Source organism: Protomyctophum parallelum, assembly GCF_964188405.1.
Source record: "Protomyctophum parallelum genome assembly, chromosome: 16".
Taxonomy (NCBI): Eukaryota; Metazoa; Chordata; class Actinopteri; order Myctophiformes; family Myctophidae; genus Protomyctophum; species Protomyctophum parallelum.
In genome coordinates this window covers 27,053,197-27,079,792 of record NC_139711.1, presented here as the reverse complement: position 1 = coordinate 27,079,792, position 26,596 = coordinate 27,053,197, and the positions used below count along the sequence as shown (strand labels likewise).

Below are 26,596 nucleotides of genomic sequence, written 5' to 3'. Positions count from 1 at the left end.
AAGTAATGCAGATTTTTAACAATAATTTAACTCTTGAGAGCGTACGGGTCCATTTGGTTTCATGTTTACGCGTCGACTGTTTTCCACTTCACCTCCCAATGTATGAATGAATGAACCATTGTAAAGCGCTTTGAGCAGTTGGAAAAGCGCTATACAAATGCAATTCATTATTATAATAAAGTGGACAATGCACTCTACTTCAAGTGACCTTGAATTAGCCCTCTTCCTTATACTCTAGTCTCCTAGATACTGACAACTTTGTTGGAACATAATGGCCTGCTGACTTAGAGAAGTTAAATAGAGGAACACGCCCTACTCGGGTTGCAATGTATTCCATTATTTACTACTAGACAGTCAGGTATGACAAACTGTGTGTGTGTGTGTGTGTGTGTGTGTGTGTGTGTGTGTGTGTGTGTGTGTGTGTGTGTGTGTGTGTGTGTGTGTGTGTGTGTGTGTGCGCATGTGTGCGTGCGTGCGTGCGTGCATGCTTTGAGTGAAATCCTTTCGCATTAGCGCTGTAGCTGATACATGCCAAGTTCTTTCTCTAGAGACTGTATCCTCTCTCACCAGTCTCTCACGAGTTTTATTTTCTGATGACAGCAAATACACCTATCGTAAATGCAGTAGAGCTTGTATACACATTAATATTAATAATAATACACAAACGTGTGTTTTTACACATTTCTTGCTCATATCTCCCATCCATGCCTCCACTGGCCAGGGACATAATTACTATATTGGTGGTTGATCATGATTTCACAAGCAGGTCATGACACACATGGGTCAAACTCACGCGGACACCGATGGCCTCCCTAGTGGTTATGGTTACCACAAATAGGCTCAAAACTAGCGGACTGTAAGACAGGAGGTGACTGGGCCTTTGCAGCGGCTAGCCCTATAGACTCTGGGACAACCTGCCCCTCCATATCCTCTCTGCTCCCTCACTAGCCCTATAGACTCTGGGACAACCTGCCCCTCCATATCCTCTCTGCTCCCTCACTAGCCCTATAGACTCTGGGACAACCTGCCCCTCCATATCCTCTCTGCTCCCTCACTAGCCCTATAGACTCTGGGACAACCTGCCCCTCCATATCCTCTCTGCTCCCTCACTAGCCCTATAGACTCTGGGACAACCTGCCTCTCCATATCCTCTCTGCTCCCTCACTAGCCCTATAGACTCTGGGACAACCTGCCCCTCCATATCCTCTCTGCTCCCTCACTAGCCCTATAGACTCTGGGACAACCTGCCCCTCCATATCCTCTCTGCTCCCTCACTAGCCCTATAGACTCTGGGACAACCTGCCTCTCCATATCCTCTCTGCTCCCTCACTAGCCCTATAGACTCTGGGACAACCTGCCCCTCCATATCCTCTCTGCTCCCTCACTAACCCTATAGACTCTGGGGGGCGCTCTTATCATCATACATCATACATCATCTCATTCCGGCCAATCACACTTTTGTCTTCAATGTTTGCGTTTACACAAACACTCTAAAATGGCCATTCATTTTCAATGGCATGGTTTGTGTGTGTGTTTACACACACACACACACTCAAAGGCGGACATAGGAGGGACATAGCGCCCATAAAAAAAAGGTTTTGACTCAGTAATGCAGCCTGACAGCACGTCGCGGGTTCGACTCCAGAGCCCGACAGCCATTGCTGCGTGTCGACTCCCTGTATCTCTCCACGTTTCCTGTCACACTGTACTATCCAATAAAGTCAGAAAAGCCCCAAAACTATCGTTATAAAACACACACACAAACAGAGACGAACGGATACACGCACGCACGCACGCACACGCACAATATGATGATGGATCATGTGACCACCACTGCCGAGCTGTGCCACAGACACTATTTATAACTTACATAGACGTGCGAGTGTCTGCGTACGCACACGCAAATACATAAAACACACATAATATACAGTATACACACACATCTGCAGAAATAGCCCACCAGGTACAGAGTCTAAAAATAGCACACACGCTTGAATAAGAAAGAGAAAAAACATCCTCCTAGCAATAAGCTAGCTGTATGCGTATGTGTGTGTGTGTGTGTGTGTGTGTGTGTGTGTGTGTGTGTGTGTGTGTGTGTGCACGTTTGTCTGCTTGCGTGCACAGGCGTGTGCAGTCAATTTGAAAGAGAGGAACATACTCGCCCCGAGCCATTGTCTATTTCCAACTGTCAACTTATCAGGTTCTATTATGCCTTGATTTATACATGGCTGCCCGCCACCTCGCGTACGGAAAACAGCCGAGCTTGTGGATTGGCTGTTTGCGGTGCGTTGCGGTGCGCGACACGGTGCGCCGGCCGTGCAACCAAGTAGAAATGACCCTCCTAGAAAGGTGCCAGGGCATTGCACTGCAGAATCCAGAGTGTGAAATCTGAGTTTGGAAGAACCAAATGGACCTAGAAGTGATTTGTATACAGAATTAAATGAACACTCAGGGTTTTACAGTGAGTGCCCTGGGTGGATGGCGAGTGAGACTGATGCAGACACGGCTGTCAGCACAATACCAACATTTCACACAACATATATATCCCATTTAGACCTAAGGCCGATTAAAAAAAAAAGGCTTCTAAATCAGACTAAAACTATGTTTCTATATCAGTGGTTCTCAAACTGGTTTCATTTGTGTAGATCGCGTAACACAGTAGGCGCCCTCCTCGTCTCTCAGACAGACACAGACATTGTGAACTCAAAACAGAACCGTGTCTGATCTAATGTCACAAAGGGAAAAAAAATATTGTTGGAACCAAAATGATTACATCTGGAACATCATGTTAATCCAATGCCAATCCAAATAGTTTAGCTACTGTCCCTATGCAGGACAAGCTTTCATCACCTCAGAGCTGTCAGTGTTATTTTTCATGGCTGTGTTTGTTGAACACATACACCGCTTAACGTCGGGAAAGTTACACGTCTGACCCACCCAGATGAAGGCAATAATACTAATGACCATAGTCTTACCGTGCAACATGAAAACTCCTGTCGGGCAGTCATTAAATATACTGCTTCTCCCTCTGTCATTTCCTCGTATTTCTATAGTTTATTGTCTCCACCAGCCGAAGGCATGGGGAGAGTATGTTTTGCACTCCGTCCGTCCGTCCGTGTGTCCGTGTGTCCGTCCGTGACCAGCTAATCTCAGCCACCGTTAACCTGGTCGATGCCAAATTTTGCACACACACTCCCTGGATGCCAACCATGAACCTCTGCCCCAAACTTTCCAGAACGGCCTGTTATAGCGCCACCAGGAGGCCGCTTTGTGCAAAACAAGTTTTTGCACAGTACACCTACAGATTTTGTCCAAACATCACGCAAATTGGTACACAGTCTCTCTAGAGCCATTCAACCAAACAGGTCTTTCAGATTTCTCAGACTCCATCCTGATTGGTTAAGATTGGCTTCCAAAATTCACAGGAGTGCTCAGTTTCAAACAAAATGCTGCAAATCATGAACACATCGCGTGATTTCCGTGAAATTGTGCACCCACATTCCCACTAGGCCGAGGACGAAATGCCACATGAACAATTTCAACTCAGCCTCAAGGTGGCGCTATAACTGGCCCAAAAGTGTTTTTACCTCTAACTGCACGGATCTGTGGATCCTGGTGGAGACCTGTGCCCAGTAGGGCACTTTTTCTAGTTTAAATAATGTCATGCACATTGTGTCCAGTGCATAGCCTACTGCAGGCCTGGTTGACTAGATTTAGAAGACATTTTGAAGCTCTTGCTACTGAAACGATCGATTATTTATATTATGTAGAAATCCCGTCATTTAACATGCACCTGAGTGGGTGTGAAGGACAGCTTGCCCTGTCTCATCGCTGCCAACGTGCCTATTGGACAAGGACGGGTTGGGGAGGGACTTAGCGAAGGGCTAATTGAATCAAAATGTGATTGAATTGGACAGATTGGTTTACAGTGTGATGAGACAGAGTGCTGTGTATGTACTGCAGCTAACTTAGCAACTAATATGTAAGTACGTTACCGTTAGTCTCAGTATAGCTGGCCGTATAGGGAAATAATGTTACAAAACAGTGAGTGAACAGGAATAACTCTTACTGTTAGGGACTGCTGACTGACTACACAAGATTATTTGTTAGTGTGTGTGTGTGTGTGTGTGTGTGTGTGTGTGTGTGTGTGTGTGTGTGTGTGTGTGTGTGTGTGTGTGTGTGTGTGTGTGTGTGTGTGTGTGTGTGTGTGTGTGTGCTCGTGCGTGCGCGTGCGAGCGAGCGTGTGTGCGTGCGAGCGAGCGTGTGTGCGTGCGTGTGTGCATGTGTGTGCATTTGTGCTAAGCTTTATGTCCATACTAGCCTGAGCTTGCCTTCTTGTTGGCACCTGGTTGCCAAGGCTGTCCAGTAGGTAGGCTGGCATAGGCACCATAACGTGCATGTGAATGCTTGTGGACCTGTGTGTGTGTGTGTGTGTGTGTGTGTGTGTGTGTGTGTGTGTGTGTGTGTGTGTGTGTGTGTGTGTGTGTGTGTGTGTGTGTGTGTGTTACACAAACCCCATCACGTCCTATGTACTTTGCTATCTCTCCTCTAACCTTTTGTCTGGTTTCCAATAACACCCTGGATAGTTGCAAACCTGTGCCCTTCATGGGAGAGACGGGAGAAGGCACAAGGCCCTCATCTTGTCCAACCACGACACGCACACGCACACGCACACACGCACAAAACGTGCACGCTTGCACAAAAGCACAAGGGTGTGGCAGCCAGCAGCACAGGGCAGAGCAAAGTAATTGCTGGTAGAACAGACTGCAGACGTGGTGTCAGCTAATATGACAGTTGATGTTGTGAAAGACTGAAGCACCTCTTTGACCCTTCACGTCTAGCCTAGACGATCGCTCGCTGAGTCCTCCTGACATCTAAATTATTCACTGTCGGTGTTGATAAAACTGGCTGGAAACTATTTGGAAAACGGAACTGCATTGCAGCAGAGCCATGCAAAGAATGTACTAGGGATGGTCCTTCATATTGGGATTACACTCTATGCTCAATTTACAATTAAGGCATTTAGCAGACGCTCTTAACCCATTCTGACCTGAGATCAGATTCATACGAGATTTACACTGGACACACACTGGTCTGATTAACCCATTCTGACCTGAGATCAGATTAAAAAAATGTCAGTCGTTCTTCGATTTTTCAAAAATAGCAGACCTACAAGCTCGTAGCGCGCCACTCGGTGGCGCGCTATGAGCTTGTAGATCTGCTATTTTTCAATAGCTAAAGCATAACATAATGCTAACACCAAAATGGGTTCCCGTTCAGAATGATCCAGCGCGATTTACAGTAAACAAGAACAGAAAAACATGGTAATACATTAAGTTGAGCCTATGCTCCCAAACAGGTTTTTTGGGACCGATCTCAATCACGATTTTCTCATGATCGGGCGATACCGAGATTTTGATCGGAGCATCTCTAGCAGAAACGCTGGCAAAGTATTGTGCCGTCTGCTGCCATATAGGCGGAGCCAGCTCTATGGGGCCCATGAGATCATCATCCAAGGATCAATCAATCAGACTTTATTGTCACAACACATTACAAGTAACATGGGTGAAATTCTGGTTGTGCAGGCACTCATTGCAGTTACAACAATCAGAGCTACACAGCTGCAGCCATATTTCGGCGCTGCCCTCAGCTTTCTTGCATCAGCAAGCAAGAAGTTAAGAGAAGAGAGTTTGAAAATCACGCAAATGTTTATATCCAAATGAATGCTAAAAGCCTAAAACATTGATATACTGCTGTCAACTTTCAAAAGTACGACGCTAATGTCTCCTATGTGGATCTCTGACAGAAAATGCACAACTTTTTTATAGTATTCACAAGATAGTATTACTCAAAGTGTTAATGTAACACAGATCTGTTTCCACCTTTGCTTTGGCAATGTAAACATATGTTGTATCGCGCCAATAAAGCTGCTTTGAGTTGAATTGAGAGATGTGTGTCCCATCTTTAGCAGACTACAGTGTTTGGGCCAGGCAGTGGAGGAGTGATGAATGATGGAGCCAGTAGTTTGGATGTCTGCCCAGTCCTCCATCCAGACTCTTATCCAGCTTTACTAACCATTTCCGTCCATCTGACTGACTGACTGACAGTTTGATTGTCTGTCTGATTGTCTGTCTGTCTGTCTGTCCACTGAACTCACAAGACAGCAGGCTAGTCTAGACAAAACACTGCAAATGGAGAAGATGGAGAGAGACACACCGTGAGAGGGGGGAACAGGTACTGTACAGCAGTGAATGGGGGGCATCAGGCTTTGTAAATTGACATCCCTTTCACAGATACACTCAGGTTAAATTCTTCCCCCATGCATTCTCACTGTTCTGTCGGTCCCTGCACCGCCCCCAAAAGGAAGGTGGCCGCTGACGTTTTCATGTCAAGGAAGGACGCCCAAATTGACACTTATTAGCCCACGGACCAACATTTGAAAAGGTATGCCAAGGACACCCCCCATAAGAGAGGATTTTTACGGTTCTAGCAGTGACTCTCAACCATTTTCATTTGAAAGGACCCCCAGTTTGACCTGCATTAGGCTATGGGGGGCCCGTAGCCATATATTGGCAATTATATATCTCTCGGACCCCCAATTTATATTGTAAAATAAATGTTAATTTAACTCTTGAGATTGCACAAATTTGTTCCATTTGTGTCTGAGTTACAGTCCCATAAAAGGTCCATTTGGTTCCTAAATATGGGGACCCCCTGGAACTCTCTCAAGGACCCCTGAGGGGCCCCCGGACGACACTTTGAGAACCACTGATCTAGGCCACCTGCCCACCTTCTAACATGTTTACGTTTTACATTCCCCAGAAGAATATAAATTAGCTGGCGTGTGTGTGTGTGTGCGCAAGACTGAGAGACAGCCTGCCACTCATGTTGACACCATCAATATCACAACAAAGATGTACATGTGGGCTGCATACAAACATACCTGTTTAGAGGTTATTTGAGGACATATACGCAGGAGGAGTATACGCAGCCACAGTGCCACACAGTTCACTCACATGCATACAGTGCATGCAGTACAAAGACACACATGCACACAAACGTCCTGCACATTAACTACAGTACTATGTAGATGTGCATATACTATATTGTACATGAACCCAATTTGTACTTTGCCGGTGTCACGTGCTGGTGGCAATGGAAGCTCACACAAACACTGCACAGGCATTTTATTTAGATATGCTATTTTTCATGTAAATAAAATAAGGCTGGGACTTTAACTGATTAATTTTAATTAATTATTTAATTACAGACAAATGCACATTTGAATTGCGCTTCTAATTCATTTCTATAGCAGTGGTTTTCAAACGTCGAAGACCCCAAAATATATATACAGTATGAAATTGCACTCATTTTCACTATTAAGCAGAAACTGGGTGTTAAAACACAAAGAACAGTAGCACACACTGTATAGATACTGTACATGTGATCATTACAGTATCATGTCAGACACAACAGTGACATAAACACACACAACTACACACACACGTGTGTGTGTGTGTGTGTGTGTGTGTGTGTGTGTGTGTGTGTGTGTGTGTGTGTGTGTGTGTGTGTGTGTGTGTGTGTGCGTGCGTGCGTGCGAGTGTGCGTGCGTGCGTTGCTGCTGCTGCTCAGCATACAGCCCCCATGGACGGCCAGGAGAGAGGACACATGGTCCAGTCCCACATGGGGTTTGCTGGGTTGAGTCACCAGGAGCAGCAGCAAGGCGACCGCCAGCCTGACACCACTAATCTGTTTTCATATAAATTAAGAGATGCTTCGAGACCAAGCAATGAATAACAAGCAACTGCCCCCCCCACACACACACACACACACCGCCCCGTCTCTCTCTCCGATCTCATCGCTCCTTCTTTCGAATGTCAAACATTGTTATAGTTTTCCTTCATCTCACTCTTCTTCATCTGCATATCTCTCTCTCTCTCTCTGGAGCCATCATGGACGTGTTGGTCCACACCCCATAAATATAGGAGCCGTTTGGACATCACTACTGTGCCAAGAGCGTATGTGCGTTCCGTGCGCGTGTACCTGTCACGTCACGACACAGACGTCGCGTTCAAAAGCAGTTATTGTCGGCCGGGAGTGAAGTATACATTTAGACTTAAGTGTGTGTGTGTGAGAGTGAGAGTGAGAGTGAGAGAGAGAGAGAGAGAGAGAGAGACGGAAAGATGGAAGGATGGGAATATGGGTTCCTTTCCTCATGCTAAGTCCCATGGGATGCATCATCCTTCCGGCTTACAGGCTCATGCCTCCAGGGACTTGCGGTTGTGTGTGTGTGTGTGTGTGTGTGTGTGTGTGTGTGTGTGTGTCTGTGTGTGTGTGTGTGTGTGTGTGTGTGTTCTGAAGCTCAAGATGCTCAGTCAAGTCTCAGTGTGTACTGACTGTGTGTGTGTTCGTGCACATCGCCTGTGTTCCTGCGTGCGTGTATGCGCGCGTGTGTGCGTACGCTGCTGTTGCTATCTAGCAAACTGTGAGGCAGGTGAGCGCCTATCAATAATTAATTACTCGGTGATCTATCATCTGCAGTGCTCAAACCTGCTTGGCATCAAAGGTTACAGCTAGAGCACTCAATACGCATACCCATGTTGCACGTGTGCGCACACACACACACACACACACACACAAGGTAATGGCTACTCTACAACATTTCTCTGCATTGCTGTACAGTGTTAAACTTACATTAACACTATAGTCCACATAATATGGATAATAACACGCTGGATGAACACGCACACGCACACGCGCGCACACACACACACACACACACACACACACACACACACGTCCAATCATTGTCATTACATCAGCAGCGAACAGCCTGATATTGTTCAACATCAACTATGACTAAGGAAACATCAGTCCATCTCTAATCAGTTTTATCAGTGATTTTACGACCAACGTTTCAGTCTGTCTGTCTCACTGATTTAAACACTTAAGACACAACATGGACTATAGGACTTAATGGACGGAAAGGATGGAATGACACAGTAAAACACTGCATGTCATGAAGTCATAAATAAAATCCCTGCTGCTGCCTGCGTGATTTAAGCCTGCATAAAACCAGCACAATCCGTTGGCTGTCACGTCTTACTCTGTGCTATGGGGTCAGTTCAACCTTCCGTATATATAATTTAGATATAGAAGTATAATCAAGTGAATGGCAGAAAAACCTGTGCGTGTGCAGTGCACCTATTACGTACGCGCATAGGGGTGTCGCCATATGGTGATAAATACCATCCGAGACGACACAATGTCTCCACGATATGCATTTTTAGAGATATCGTGTATTATTCCGACCGAAGGCCGCAGATAACTATGAAATCATGCGTTTCTGTCACGTCAGTCACGTCACATCACTCAATCTGTCACTGACAATCGTACTCACAATATTGTCCCAGGTCTCGTGACATCACTATGACATCATCAGGGACGATATTAAAACGCCCATACATGGGGAAAGCCCATATATTGTGCCCAGGTCTCGTGACCTCACTATGACATCATCATCCCCATACAAAGTTATTTGTGCAGCGGGCGAAAACTAGAGTTCTCAACAGGCCCGAAAATGAAGGCTCGGCCCTACCTGGGCCCTCATCAAACTAGGTCTGGAATAAACAAAGCAAAATGATCGATGACATCACCAAAGCGGAAGGAAAGCGTTGCCTGGTGACGATGACGCCAGTAAAAATCATTATTATTAAACATCATAAACCCTTATCTCGTCCAATCTCGCCCTTAGCAGGGATGGAGTTAATTTATACTTCTGTAGAAGGACGGTTTTGTTCGACAAACATAATAAGTACTAAGTAGTTTGATATAAATGGTCTGCTACTGTTTGTTCTTTTAGATTTTGTTACCTCAAAGTAACGTGACAAATAAATAACCATAAAAACCAACGTGAAAATGAATCGTGATAATATCGTGGATCGTTATACTGCTTGATAAAGAATGGTGATATTATATTTCATCCATTATGCTATTTTCAGCACGTATAAAATCAGCCATTACGACGGCATCAAGGCCTGCCAAAACTCATTTTAGTCGACTAAATCAACTGTAGATTTAGTCGACTAAACTCTTATGACATGTAGTCGACTGAAACTGGACTATAATGCTAAAACATTCCAGGTGACTAAAACTATTCAAAAGACTACGACAAAATTGCTGTCAAAATCAAGGCTGTGTGTGCACGACTGCACGTGCGTGCGTGCCCTGGGTAGCCAGTCGGAGGGACAGGTGAGTCATTCGGTATCAGAGAAACGGAACACATAGCACTGCAGCACTCTACATCACGACACAGACTGAGTCGTGTGTGTGTGTGTGTGTGTGTGTGTGTGTGTGTGTGTGTGTGTGTGTGTGTGTGTGTGTGTGTGTGTGTGTGTGTGTGTGTGCGTGCGTGTGTGTGTGCGTGGCCACGGGTGAGAGCGAGAGAGGGGGGGGGGCAGAAACAGAGAGAGGGTGGAGAAAGAGGAGAGAGAAGAAGTGAGAGAGGAGGACAGGGAGTCATATGGACAAAAAAGGAGTGGAAGAAAATGTTGAGAGAGAGAGAGAGAGAGAGAGATGAGGACGAGAGAAATAGTGAAGGAAAAATAGGAGGGGTTCATAATGTACGAGCATGGACATAACGAATGGCATTATTACACAATACAAGATTGCTCCATTTCAACAGAGTCCACCAGCTTTTACTGAGGCCTGGCTGGTGGGGTGGGTGGGTCTGTCTGTCTGCCTGCCTGCCTGCCTGCAGACGTAGTAGTATAATTGGCACATTTGGCAGGTCAGTCTCTAAATCAGTAGCTCCCAAACTTTTTAGCTTGTGACCCAAAAAGAGAAATTAGATGATGATTGCCCGGAACTCTCCAACGACTGAAGCACTGACTGAGCAGATCTACGAAGCTCACTACTTCTTAGCCCATGCCATTCAGGACGGGAACCCGGGGAATATCGTGCAAATCTTTGAATATAAATTTTCTTTCAGAGCGAACGGGGGGGGGGGGGGGGGGACCCCTGGAACAACACATTTTCAGATGGGGGTCGGAGGCCAATTTCATATATATTTGGGGGTCCTTGATATGAAAATGTTTGAGAACGACTGACAGAAACAGGAAACTGTCAGGATTTTTAGAATCGTCCTCAGGTCTAAATGGGTTAAACATTTGTTTTCTAATCTATGGAATTTCTTAGATTTTTCTTTGATTTCTTCATGAAATGAAAGTACTGTTGGAACAATATACTTTTTTTTGTTTGTTTAAAAAAAGGAATAAATAAAAGAACCCACAAAAATGTTGGCCGTGACCCACAAATGGGTCATGAGCCAGTGTTTGGGAAACAGTGTTCTAAATGTAGTCAGTGAGACTGCATGACTTCCGCTGGTAATGTCACAGCTGAGCTGACGACCAACGCGTGTGTCCTCTAAGCTAGAGGACGGACACACACACAGCTCTCACACACGCACACGCGCACACACACACACACACACACACACACACACACACACTCTTTAGCTCTAAAACATCTTCAACAAGACGCATATCTGAGAAAATAGCCGAAAAGAAAATGTCGCTTACGGAGAATCACTGAAACACTGCGGCAACAGGACACAAAGCATGTGTACTAATGCACTAACTGATCAATATTGCCCAAGCTTGTTTTTTATAAAAAAAAGAGTTACAGACACTTTAATGCATTGAGGGCTTGCTGATAAATGTCTACATTTGCTGGATTAGACTTAATCGGAACACGCACTGTGTCTCTCTCTCTCTCTCTGAGAGAGAGAGAGCTGTCAGCAGTAACACAGAATCTAGATATGGCTTGTGTCCCGTTATAGAAGTCCATGGTGATTATTGGTTAAGGTTAAGGCTAAGGTCCGATAGTCGTCCGTGCTGCAAATAGCCCCTTGTACACCTGCTATTTTGGTGTGGTGGGACAACATGGTACAAATTAGGCATAAGTAAGGTCACATACTTGATCTCTCTGGCTAGGCCAATCCTCTTGACTGGCGCAAAACACCGGCCAGGCCTTGCTAGACCTCAACCGAGTGATCAAAATTAAATTTAAAAAATAAGTAAAATCATCATATTATTATTTGACTAAAAGCAAGCAGGTGTAATTGGGATTTATACAGACTCGTGAAGTCAAGACTCGTGCAGTCACATTGGAGATTGAACTTGTGACTCGTCACCTCTGTTTTGGGAACATGTTGTTGGCTATAAAATAGTATAAATCCAACCATGGTGTCCATTTTGGAGTGATGAGTTTTTGGGTAGTTGTGTGTGTGTGTTGTTGTTACCCTACCCAAAATCCCTGGTGTTATGTACTGTATGTGGTTCCAATGTAGGTTGTGTTTTACTCAAATACTACTGTGGTGTACAACATATGTTGCTACAATCATGCAAGATCGTATAGACTGCACGTTTCAAATATGATCTTTCGTAGGATTAGTACATTATGTGTGGGTTAACTAATTGTGACTCTGCTCTTTACTATTGCATGAGTTGCAGACAGTGCTGGTGATCTTGGAAGCTTGCGAGTGCTGCACTCCAGTTATTTTGCACAAGAGGAGCATTATGATCAGCAACTAGAATAATAACTAGTAAATGCTAGTGTGATATATTACGGTGTGCATGTGTCATGTTTACGACACAACACAAATCTGTGCTTTGACGACAAGGTGATGTATTGACACCGCAAACACGCATCTCTGCTGGTGGTAACGTTTGGAAAAGTCCGTTTGGATAGATAGGCCCCTGGGGCTGACATGAGACCTCTTAAAATAAAGGCACCGACTGCAGTTTACAATACATGCAGTTGTATTGTTTGATAAATATTGGGGGATATGCGACTCCCCAGCGTTATACATGATGACGCAGGCATCCATCCACACATTCATGTAGAAAATGACATAGTTGCGGGTTCTGTAGGCTATTTACAGTCAAAGTGCAGCAGCGCCACTGAAGAGCAACCAGGGGATTGAGAGAGAGAGAGGCAGCTCAGTCACATGATGCCTCCCAGAAAGGGAGGGCTGCTGTCACTAGCCTACGTCATGGCCCCCTCCCCTCCCACTACTACGCAGAGCAGGCACATGACTGCAGCAATAACCCCAGTCACGAGGACAGCGTACTAGTATTACAATGACCAGAGAGAGAGAGAGAGAGAGAGAGAGAGAGAGAGAGAGAGAGAGAGAGAGAACCACAGACCAAAACCTAATCGCCCTTGTGTAAATGTTAGCGTATTGTGTCGTTTGTAAAATAGATTACCTTTATGCAATCAAATGATGGTGCTGTACCTTACATGTAGAAAGTGGGAAACACGTGTGTGGGGGGGGGACAAATAAAAAGAAACAGCCAGGAATGTAACTTCTTCTTTTCTCTTTCTGTTTGTTTTGTGTGCGTGTATTAATTCAATGGACCAAACAATACATAAAGCACAATTGAAGTGGCATTTCACAGCTTTTGCATGATTAATTGTCGCTTAATTGACCTGCTATTAAAGGGAAAAATAAATCCAGCATCATGATGCATGCACAGAAGGAAACTGTGTGAATTGCATCATGACTGTGTTGTGGCAGACTGCAGTTGAGGCATCATTTCACAATGATAGTATAGCCTACTGTCTATATGTGTTGATGATTGAACATGACAGTTTATCTTTGAATGTGGTGCACGTGACTGCTGGGAATATTAATAGCCCACAGGATGGATAACACATGCGCGCGCGCGTACACACACACACACACACACACACACACGCGTCAAATAACCTGCTTAGCTCCGATGTGACGTCCCTGAGATTTGAGAATCGAGCATTATTATCGGAGAGCAATAATCACAAAACGCAATCCTGTCATTGATATGAAAAACACAAATTACCAAATAAAATGAATATTCGATTTTTTTTTTAAGTGTAATTATTATTATGAATCTATCAGATTATGATCGAACAGCCAATCCGCGCGCATTCTGGCATAATAATCAGAGAATCAGAAGTCCAGTCACTCGTGCATGCTTGTGTGTGTGTAGCACGTTACAGTTCAACTGTCATCCTGACAATGTATATGGCTAGCCTACTGTATGCAAATATGCATATTTGTAACGACCAACCATATGCAGAGTCGCGCAGAAATGGTCGTGCGAAGAAGCAAAAAAAAACGGGCAAAACATTGACACGTTTTCATGAGAGAGAGAGAGAGAGAGAGAGAGAGAGAGAGAGAGAGAGAGAGAGAGAGAGAGAGAGAGACAGAGACAGAGACAGAGACAGAGACAGAGACAGAGACAGAGAGAGAGACAGAGACAGAGACAGAGACAGAGACAGAGACAGAGACAGAGACAGAGACAGAGACAGAGACAGAGACAGAGACAGAGAGAGAGAGAGAGAGAGAGAGAGAGAGAGAGAGAGAGAGAGACACTGAGTTTGAGTGTGTCTGTTCACCAATATCTGATCAAGGACACGTTATTCAACTTTGTACCGAGAGAGAGAGAGAGAGAGAGAGAGAGAGAGGGGGGGGGGGGGGGGTAGAGAGAGAGAGGGATCGAGAGACACGCACCATGCGGACTGCAAACATCATGTAATAAACATACATTTATTATTATGTATGCATAATAATGACTCTGATGAGCCGCCCGTCAATTTCACTTAGTTATTTATTTACAGTGGTCAAAAAAAATATCGGCAGATGAAGGAGTAGGCCTACAAATGCTTAGGCTTGCTACAAACAACATGAGTTTTTGGGGGGGAATATGAATATGAATAGGCCTATTGTATAATGGTTCGTTAAGATCCCCCTAAATACGCACTATCACCAATAACAGCAGCATATGAATCGATCTCAACTCAACCTTGCACTTCTGACTTGCGCAATTTCAAGTCAGAACACACTCACACACGCACGCCATGTGAGTGTCAGACTGTCAGACATGAATACAACAATATAGCAATCATAGCCTTAAGATTTAGACTCCCGACCCGTAGATGTAGGCCTATTTGATCGATTCTGACGATGTCAGAATCTGACGTTGTCAGAATCGATCAAATACGATCATCTACGGGTCTAAATCTTAGGCTAAACAGCGATCAATGCTTCCAGACGGCTTCAAGTTCACACAATAATTCCACATGTTCACTGTCTTGCCACTTGTCCCACGTGTCAAGATCGAAGGAAATTTCCCGATACAAAATAACTTAAGTTACACGAATGCGTCAAAAGTTTCCCAAAGACCCTCCTCTGCTCTGCATACTAAACAAGTTCCCTTAAAAAAAACCGACGGAATGTGCTAGAATTGTGGGTTTTATTGCAGCGCATATCGTTACCATACGGATTCATGACATTTCCTCCAAAAAAAGTCCACGTGAAACCCAGACGTCAAGCAAGCCACACACACACACACACACACACACACGCGTGCGCCAAGCACACACACACGCACGCACGCACGCACGCACGCACGCACAAGCCAGGCAAACGCCGGCTCAAGCGACTCGCCTTGGAGATGCTGCATGACAGCCACACACACCTCAACATTTTACCGTTTAATGCACGCACGGTAACATGCACGGAGAACCGACCAGCTGTCCGAGAACGACGGGGTGCAAATAAACCAAATCCCTACCTGGCTGCCGGAGTTTTCTGTCAGGTAATTGAAGACGAAGGAAGAGAGTTCCTCATCTAATAGTGAAGCGCAGTCCGCCATCTTCTACGTGAATGAGAGCGGAGCAGCCAGAGAGAGCCGAGTAATAGGAAGGGAGGGAGGGAGGAGGGAGGGAGGAGGGAACGGTAGCGTGAGCCACGCGTCGGCGTTCGTCGTTGCTGCGCCCGCTGGCCTAGTGAGGGCGCTCCCATGCACATGTCATCATCATGGCCCCTAATGATGCAAACAAACACAACAGACATGTGGGTGGGGGGGGATTCTACAAAATGTCTTCTAAATTCTAACAGTTTTATGAAAAACATAATGTTTCTATGTCAGTGGTTCTCAAATAATTCATCCCGAGGACCCCAAAAATTATATGTAATTGGCCACGACCCCCATCTGAAAATAATATTGTTCTAGGGACCCCCCCCCCCCCCCCCTAGAAGCAAAGATTTGAGTTAAAAATGTTTGTGAAAGAATATATATTCAAAGATTTGCGACACTTTTTCAAGATATTGATGAGTCTGATGACGATGACAACACATATTGCCTGCCCAACATGTAATTCCTGGAAACGCCTCTGGCTATATGAACTTGTAGATCTGCTGTCTAGACTATAGCTATAACAACATATTGGTCATTTTTATACTTTATTAATTTTACACTCAGTGTTAGGGAACTCCAGTGGCCAGGAATTATGTTTTGGGCAGGCAAGATCATGTGTTAATTGTCGCACAATCGTAGCACTAAAGGTTTTCAAAGAGATATACCTGCCAGACGAGTAGGATACAAAGGCTGACCAATGGGTGATTGAGGGTTGCGCTCTAGCGCAACGGCCAATCAGCTGTTAATAGTTCTCAGGCTTTTTGAGTGGTGCAATCACTCCTACAACCAGCAATGTCCGTGCGTATGTGTATCTGAGCACCAGTATATGACTATTAGTACCAGTAGGGGCGCTGTGCCAGAAACAGAGAGAGATAGTGCTGCTCTGTTGCCTGCTAATTCGAGAGAGATAGAGAGAGAGAGAGAGAGAGGAGGAGGAGGGGAGGGGAGGGTGGGGGAGAGGGTTGTTGCACAACTCAGTTCACACAGGTGTGATTTTTTCTCATTGTATGGATTTTGGCCAGGCCAGAAATTGATTTGTACAGGCGGACGCCTGCCCTCGCCTTATTGTAGATACGCCTCTGGGGAACTCTGGACGATCCAAAAGCAGCTGCAACAGCTTGGCACCTCATGGTTAACAAACCTAGACACATTTTGCTGTGGGATGGAATCCCATTCCTCAACCAGGTTTTGTCAAATGAGTTGAGGTCTGGACTCATGGCAGGCCATTCCATCCTCTCCACTCCAAAATTCTGGGGTGGAGAGGATGGATTCTACTCTGTTGTGATGATCCTGGCTCTGTGGGGAGAGTGTTGTCGTCCTGGAGGATGGCGTTATAGGTCCCAGAATCTAAAGATATACGGGATCACCGCTGGCTCCAGAATCTCATCCCGATATCTCACTGCATTGATATTTCCTTCAATGATGACAACTTCAAGTTCTGTCTTGCCTGTGAGAGAGATACTGCCCCATACCATGCCAGCTGCGTATGGATCTTCCTCCCGCTAACGGGTTCCCTAACACTGATGCCCCTTTTCCACCGGTTGGTTCCAAATGGGAACCGGTTCAGTTCTTTTTGGTTCTTAGTCCATGAGCCAGAGCTCCAAAATCGGAACGTTAATTATGAATTGAGTGTGCAAAACCATACCTATATTAGATTGTTATCACCAAAAATAGTCTTATGAACAGGTTGAAAAGTATCTTGCCACTAATAAATTAATGTACGAGTTCCAATCTGGTTTCAGAACATCCCACTCCACTGACACATGCCTCCTCTATTTGAGCGACCACATCAAACACGAGGTGGATGCTGGCAAATACTGCGGCATGGTCATCCTCCAAAAGGCTTTTGACACCGTGAACCACTCCATACTGGTTAACAAGCTAAAAGCAATTGGTTTTGATAGCACATCAGTGAGCTGGATGCAATCCTATATGGGGGAGAGAATAGATGGTGGAGGTGAACGGAACACTGCCCCCCCTCCCCCCCCTCCCAGTGAACTGTGGCGTTCCACAAGGATGCATACTAGGGCCTTTACTGTTCCTATTATATGTAAATGACATGACATCAGCTTGTGACTGCAACTTGTTCCTGTTCGCAGATGACTCAGCACTGCTGGTCTCGGACAGGAACAAACTGCAGGTTGAAAAGGCCCTCAGCTCTGAACTCGGTAGAATCTGCACCTGGCTCGCTGATAACAAACTATCCTTACACCTGGGAAAAACTGAATCCATTCTCTTCGGATCAAACAGTAATCTCAGCAAGGCAGATGGCTTCTTGGTTAGAGTGGGTGAGAATATTATCACACAAAAAGATGAAATTACCTATACCTAGGTTCCATCCTGGAGGCTAATCTTTCCGGTGATAAAATGGCCAAGAACGTAATCAAAAAAGTCAATCAAAGAACAAGATTCCTTAGTTTACAGGATCTCCTCACTGGTCAACAAAAACACCTTGAAGACATTTAGGCCTAAGGCCGATTCTAAAAACGCCTCTAAATCCTGACCTAAGGTTTCTGAAAAACTTCAAATATTTATATAGCAGCATCAAATTTTTTACATTTTTGAATACTGTACATACTGTACAGAACCCAAATATGGGTTCCCGGCCTGAGGGGGTAAGATACCAATAGGGGTTCCCGCCCAGAATGGGTTAACAGTGCACTTTGCATGCACCTCTTGGTACCACAGCACCTCAAAGGCCCTTAAAACAAGGCTCCAGAGTCCAGACCTCCCAAAACAAACTGGTCAGGCTCCTACATGGCCTCACCCCCCAAACCCACCTCACCCCTGCCCACTTTGACAGGCTGGAATGGCTTAGGGTCGACGACAGAGTACAGCATCTTGCAATGAGTCTGGTCCACAAGATTCGATACACCACCAAGATACCCATGTACCTGTCTAAATACTTCCTTAATGTTAACAAAGTCCACACCCACAACACCAGAGGGAGTGCAACAAACCATGTACAACCCAGATTCGGCACAAACAAGGGACTAAATTATTTTCGCTCCTATGGTACCAAAAAGTGGAACGCCCTACCAACAGTCATTAAGACATGCAAATCCCTTGACTCCTTCAAAACCGCTCTCAAAGGGCATCTACGGACGGCTGCAATTCGAAACTGACCCCTGTAAAATCGGAATCCCCCCCCCACCCCTTTTCCCAACACTGTATCTTTATTTTACCTTTTACCTCCTTTATGATGAATTCCTGTTCTGTTCTTTAGCTATATAGAAGTGTCTATTTGTACGTCTGTAAATGTTTTGATGAATTGAACAAGGTGGACCCTCTTGTAAACAAGTGTAATGCTTTATTGGGTCGTCCACTCACAGTCAATAGTCTTTGTATTGAGTTGTGCTTGAAATGTACTGCAAACTGTTAATAAATATTTCAATCAATCAACCAATGACACTTTTTGTTTGACAGTTTAATGTTTGTCTTTAGTTCATTGTTTGTTTTGTAAGCGCATTGACAATGAAGGGAAAATTTACGTCATCATGTGTCATTTACAATACTTACTTACTTAATCCTCTTCGTGTTAGGTAGCATATAAGGTCTTCACCAACAAACGCCAATGCAATTACAATATTGTCTCTTTATTGTTAATGGCGTTTAATGTTTGTGTTTGCACCGTTTGTTTTACATCACCTAATCAACATGAGTTAGACTTTAATATATTAGCACCCCTCACTTCTAAATAATAGGCTAATGCTAAATAATAGAAAATATGAAAAAGCTACTACTGTGGAAGGGTTATGTATTAATTTACTTGTATTGATCCTATAAACAATTTAATATAGGTCTAGTTTTTCCCACCAATTTTGGAGCTCTGTCTCATGGACTAAGAACCAAAAAGAACTCAACCGGTTCCCATTGGGAACCAACTGGTGGAAAGGGGTGGAAAGGAGTGTAAAGTCAATGTTAAAGTGTAAAAATGGCCAATATGTGTTTTTTCCCATATTACTGTGGGAGAGTGCAATCATCCAATCCACTAAGCAACTCATAGCAAAGGGTTGAATACCAACCACTTGCCATTTTGGTAAATTGTTTGGAGGCGCTACCCACACGTTTAGCCGTGTTGCTCATTTCACAAATGCCTGATCCTTACAATTTATACCTTGTTGTAAAGATGACTAATCCACATTTAAAATGATATTAAATACAACACCAATTGGAGTGGAGACATAATGGACCAAAGTGAAGTGTCCGAACTTTTGTTGCTGAGTTTAGATATGTGAATATCTAGAAGTGTATATTTGTACGTCTCTAAATGTTCTGATGAATTGAAAATGGTGAGCCCTATTGTTGAGTACAAGAACACACAAAACATACATTAACCTTCAGCCCTGTATACATTTTATTTCGGCCATTTGAAAATAGCAGATCTACAATGCGATGCATTGTGAGCTTGTAGATCTGCTATTATCAAAAGAAATGTCCTACATTTGAAAACTTGAAATGGGGCAGTCTGCACAACAGGTAGCCTATACTTTTGGTACTTTAAGTACATGTTGATGCCAATACTTTTATACTTTCACTCAAGTATAGGCTGCTTTTTGAATTTCAGACTTTTACTTGTAACTGAGCCAAGGCTCCAAGAACATTCAGAAAATGTAGGTTAAGGGGTTTTTATTCTCCACAAACTCCACCATCAACCTCCAGACAGTTTTATTCAGTGCAAAGACAATAATTTAAATTCACATATCAAAAGTTCAACATGACACACTGGCCAGAAATAGACCAATGAAATAAATACTTAGGCATACACAACTGAACAAGACCAAATAGGATGATAAATCTCTTCAGGTTAAACCTTGGTCACACAAGGCCCTGTAGCTCTCCCTCAGGACTGTTACCCGTGTTAAAGCCCACAACCAACTACCCCTCCGTCCCTGCAGCCTCCCTTAAATAGGAGTGGATCCTACCACAGGACACGTAGAACAATTAGCAACATTTCTTCTCAATAACTATGTATAAATACTTCCATAAATAATCAATTGTATGAAAGTAAGTTAAGTAACCTAAACATACTAAAGATTTGTTACAGTTAAACAAATATAAATGAGCCTGCAAACTCAATGACCATTACTCAAAGCATAAGAACACCCCTCCCCTGCACAGCACTTGGCCCCTTCCTAATCAAGGGAAATGCCACCAGCAGTGCAGGAGAGACCATTAGCAACACATCAGTTTAAAACATTAGTCCTTTCATGTTGTAGAGTCTAGAGAGCAGTCTAGGGCGCGGGTTGCCCCGTGACAGTAACGAAGTATAGTTCTACATTGCAGTATTATTGATACTTTTACTAAAAATAAATAAAAACATGAAGTCGAACATGGGCTGCTCCCGTGCTTGCGGTATAGGGTTAGGTTAAGGTTTGATAAGTTGTCGGTCTAATGACAGGCGGACCAATAGTATGTCTAAACTAAAGCCTGTACCCCTTTTTCCACCATTGGTTAAATAATAATGAATTGCATTTTTATAGCGCTTTTCCAAGTGCTCAAAGTGCTTTACAATGGTTCATTCATTAATACGTTGGGAGGTGAAGCGGAGAACAGTCGACGCCCGTGTCCTCACTTCCCACATTCACACACCAATGGTGGCGAGGTCACACCGACCAACTCATTGGAGGCAATGTAGGGCCCTTTCTGAAACCAGTCCCTTGACTTGAAGTGCTCTCGGGAGGTTCCCTCGTCAGAAAGTGCCCCTCCAGCTGAATCAAGTTCCCTTGATTAGGGTGCTGGGTATAAAAAACTGTTTGGAGATACACTCACCCTCCTTGTGAAGAAACAGGAAACAGACACCATTCGTCGCCATGGTTACCATCATGCAATTGTGTTACCTGTTATTTTGTTTGTACAGTTATATTGCATTGCATCGTGTATGTTTGTGTGACATGTGGATTTCATTAATGTGGAAAAAGGAAATACAGCATGACTGTCAAAAATGACATACATCCATGGTGTTTATAAATCATTGTGTTAAAAGTTGTTTTGTTTGTGTGGTTTCATTTATAGTTTTTCACGGTGGGGTAAATAAAGAGCCCTTGTGAACATCAGTTGGAGCGTTGTCTATTCTGCATCAGATGAAGATTGTTTAGGAGTTTATTTATCATTTATTTGTAGTGGTACTTCCATTTGTAGGTCGCGGTTTCCATGCGGACAGAAAGCAGGGCTGCACACGGCAACCGAGTCTAGATCGGCACAGACTCGCTCTTGAGGGCTTTATAAGCCACTTCCACTCAAGGCTGCTTGGTTTCGGACGACACTTAATATGGCGCAGCCTCGCGTGAACGCGCATATCGAGGGCAAGTGTGTAGGGCGAGTGGCGAGGAGCTGGTTTCAGAAAGGGGGCAGGGTTCAGTGTCTTTCCCAAGGACACTTCGATATGTGGATAGGAGGAGCCGGGATCCGAACCGCCGACCCAGGGATCATTGGACGACCTGCTCTACCTCCTGAGCCACAGCCGCCCAAATAAGACAAACAGATCTGTGCTGTGGTGTTTTTTGTGTTTTTTTGCAGGCTTGACGCAACATTGAGATGCATCACACAGACTCCACTGTGGGAGTGCTGAGAAGAGGCCATGGTGAGCCTTCTGTGGAAATGACTGTGACTTCCATAGAAAAATATATATAGGTCTATCGGTATAGCCTATCTATCTATATACAGTATACACCCCCCATCGAACAAAATAGCATTTTATTAACTGCAATATTATACGGATATCTGCAGAAATGTTATAAAACTCAATACTTCTGCAGGTCAGCTGCAACACATGATCATCAGTCATCACTGCATTGCAGCAGTGCGAGTGTGTGTGAGTGTGTGCTAAAAAATGTGTGTATTGAAGGGATTGAGGGAAAGCGTGCGTGAGTATGTTAGTTCTCTGTCTTTGCCAACCTTGAGCAGCCACACACCTTCTGGCTTTCCTCTTCTCTCCCTGTGCTATGATGTCTGCTGTCACTCAGTCACCATGAAGAGACTGCTGATGGGAATTAGATAAGTGGCCACAGTATAGGCCAGTCAATCTAAGGTTTGACCCAAAGGAAATTGCAATAGTAAATGTTCAAGATTTTTTATGGTCATCCAAATAACATAATTATTAAAAATTGTGAATGAAATACTTAGTGGATCATGGTAAATTCATGGGTTGAAAGTTAACAATTAACCTAACATATAAGGCAACATTTTAAAAATGTCATTATGCTTTATGTAGCATGTAATGTGTCAAACTAGGGGGGTTTCATGATTCTGAATCCATTCCAAGCATTAGTTTTGCACTCCTTGGGCTAAAAACAGCCATAGCCGTCATCACATGAATTTAGCCCAAGGAGTGTTTTGCGTGCGAAAACCCCCTAGTTTAATTTGACACGTCACATGCTACTTAAAGCATAATGACATTTAGAAACTTTTGCCATATAGGTTGTTAATGCATGGTACCCCAACTTTTGACCTGGAAAAAACAGTATGTTCCTTTTTAGCTTAGATTGACTGGCCTACAGCCAGACAGACAGACATGCAGACAAACAGTAAAGGTATCAGTGTTTGATGGTGCTTGTTCTTTCACACATAAATCAATCAATTAAGATATGCCACTATCCCCGTCTGTTATTCTGTTTTTCATCACTTCTCCCTGATTGATTCATACATATATCAATCATCACTAAATCTTGTCATATCACTTTTTAACCATGCCATATTCTGGTGGTGAACATTTGGTGTAGAAGGAAAAAGGAGGGTGGCCTAGGATAAACCATTGGGGGACAAAATATATAGGGTTTAAGTGGTTAAGAATAAGAAGACACATCCGTGGCATTGCTTCAGCAGCCAGCGCTATACACTACCTGCAACCAAACCAGAAAACAAACTCCGCTGCTAAACTGGCAGGTCAAGTTGCTGCATGTGGCTGCTTGCAGTGGCGTTGATGAAGTGCAAGGCTTAGAAGGTGACACTCCAATCATATCCATTTGTTAAATGTGCTATGATGCAGCCAAAAACAATTTGCACCCACCCAAGGCTTGGTTAGCTACAGTGCCAATGCTAGCTGAGAGCCTCAGGTGTATATTGTCTAGCGATCATGTATCTTTTAGTGCCTTCGCGGAAATTCATTCAAGTTCATCTGGTTTCCTCCTCCAGGGTGCCATGGTATGGGCACTGATGACGTGGAGGAGGGAACACGCCGCCAGTGCCCACAGCGTCCCCAGCGGAAATCGAACCCAGGACCTTCTAGCTGTGAGGCGACAGCACTACCAACTGTGCCACCGTGCCCCCTTAAATAGGTGATTATCATTAAATGACAACAATACAATATTGCGCGGCCTACTTGTGTGCAACACACAAGTATAGGCACTCGACAGAGTGCAGTTCTAGTTAAGATATGTTTCAATGTCGGGTTATAACTGGCTGTCGATGGTGACGTAATTAAGATTTGTTTCAATGTCGGGTGAATAAAAGGTAATATCTGTATGTATACATGTATTTAATCTGAAACCTATCTTAATTACATCACCATCAACAGCCAGTTATAACCCGACATTGAAACATATCTTAATTACCGGTACGTCACCATCAACATCCAGTAGGGGAGAGCCGCTACGATTGTAACGCGTCATGGTTGTAACATGAATGTTATCTCTTGATTGGTCAACGCCATCATGACGCCATCGCGTCAGTATGTGTACAGCAACGTACTCTACGTGCCCAGGAAGTTTGAAGTGTTTACCTTCATCCTACGGGGAGTTATTGGCGAAAAACTGACTTTTCTCAAAAAGCGTAACATTTTACACCTGGAGTATATGTGTGCTACAATTTGTTTTCTTTGATGTTGGTGAATAAAAATCCACATGGATGTCTTCCTGCTTATGTTCTTCATTAGTTTGCATCGTGTTTAGGCGGAATGCACGTTCATTCTGGTCTGTAAGCAACGCCAAACAACAACTTGTAAAAGTGGATCAATTGTAACACACGCCGGCTCCATTCAATACCATTATATGTCATATTTACATATTTGACATATTGGCCAATATTATAGGTTCAGTCAGCTGTCTTCATTACAGAGTGTATTCAAACATTAGTTTAGGGTTGTATAACATTGTACAACTCAATCAATCAAACGTTTGTTTAATCAATGTATTTTCCCATTGAACTGACTCAAATGCCCAAACTGGTACACCCGATACTATTTAATATTTCCCTTATGTTTGATAAATTTTCTTATCACATCCATGGTATGAAAACAATGCTAAGGAGTTGCTTCAATGAAATATAATTGCTTTAAGCTGAAAACGATATGTTTAATGGTGTTTTTTAGCGTTGTTACATTTATCACACAGGCCGTTACAATTAATCCGATATGCACAGCAAATGTAACACTGGAACAGCGTCCACGTTCGGTTTAATAACTCCTCCTCCTAAAAAATTGAAGTGGTTTATGGTAGCAGACATGTGTAGGTCCGTTGCCTGAAAATATTACATGTGTAGATAAACGTATATCTGAGTAAAAAAATGAAACGTGCAAAGTGTTACATCCTTGGCGGCTCTCCCCTATATATACCTACATACCATTCGTACTGTACATACGTCCAGCCGACCACAATACTTGCGCGCTCTGCTTGCGCAAGTAATAACCTACACACATTGTCTGACCCTCAGAACATATATAGATATGGACACTATTCGCCCATTTCGCTTGCTTTGTGGTAGGGTTGTTTAAAGGTATAATGACATTCATTTTAATTTATTTTTCTTTTTGGTTTTATGACCTCAATTACACCCAAAAAACCTGAACTTTGAACATTCAGTGGATTTTCTGTGGTCTGAAGTTTTCTTTGGGGTTTGGAAGCCTTTTGAGCTACAATGAAAACAGGCAACACAGTGAAAACATTGACATCTGCTGGCAAATCCCATTGACATATATGGGATTTGCAGGATCTTACATCACAAACTGCCGGCAAATCAGAGCACCTGTTTGAGCCAGAAAACCCCAGATCACAGAAAATCTACTGAATGTTAAAAGTTCATGTTTTTTGGGTGCAATTGAGATTAGAAAACCTAAAAAAAATAAGAACAATTCCAAAACCTTTTTTTTAATGTCACAATCCCTTTAAGAAATAGTTCAAAATCGCCAGCCATTTTGTTATGCAAATTAGAAGTTTAAAAACATTTATTTTGCCTGGGAACCATGCCTGGGATTCAGCACCCTTAAATTAGGTAAAATGGCCTGGTTCCCCACTTTTACCCCCAAATGCCTCTAACAATCACATTTATCACAAATCCCACTGTCTATGTTGTCAATGGCATGTAATACTTTAGTTTACATGCCTTTTTCAAAACCTACCCCTCAGACAATTCCAGGCAACTGTTTTTGCAATTAGTTGGAGGTCAAATGGCATTATTACATGACTTGCTTGCTGACTGTTTATCATCAAAACCCCCTCTGGAGATACCCAGAGCATGGAGTTACCCCCCTGAATATGAGACAAAAAAGAGGGACCTTTTATTCGGAATCACACAGTGGTAGGATTCACTTCTAGGTGGGTCTATAGAATTCAGAGGTGTGGAACCCCTTTATTTTCACATAAAGGCCCTTCAACAGTATACATTACATACGGTATCACGGGAACTGATTTACAGCCACAGCAGCCCTGAAAAAAGAAACATAAAATGAAAGCAATACAATTTAAACATTGTTAAAACAATGACCGGGTCAAAAACCTCTATATTTCATCGTGATATTTACTGTGGGTCCTCCATATGAAAGCGTTTTCATTCTTCACCCTTAGGGTCCTTGGACAACACATTACCAATGCTGTGATATATGGATGTGCTTAATTCAAGGCAACAAGGCTTGTTGAAAT

General features: G+C 43.7%; 1 protein-coding gene across 1 annotated transcript in view; it reads right to left on the bottom strand.

Annotated features, from left to right (window-relative positions):
• The window catches only part of ppargc1b (peroxisome proliferator-activated receptor gamma, coactivator 1 beta), a 116,065-nt gene extending 100,347 nt beyond the window's left edge, over positions 1–15,718 (bottom strand). Inside the window, exon 1 of the mRNA XM_083786121.1 lies at positions 15,618–15,718. Coding sequence (XP_083642247.1) covers positions 15,618–15,698 — 81 coding nt within the window. The 5' untranslated portion in view covers positions 15,699–15,718. The remainder of the gene's footprint in view (positions 1–15,617) is intronic.
• Positions 15,719–26,596: the final 10,878 nt, after the last annotated feature.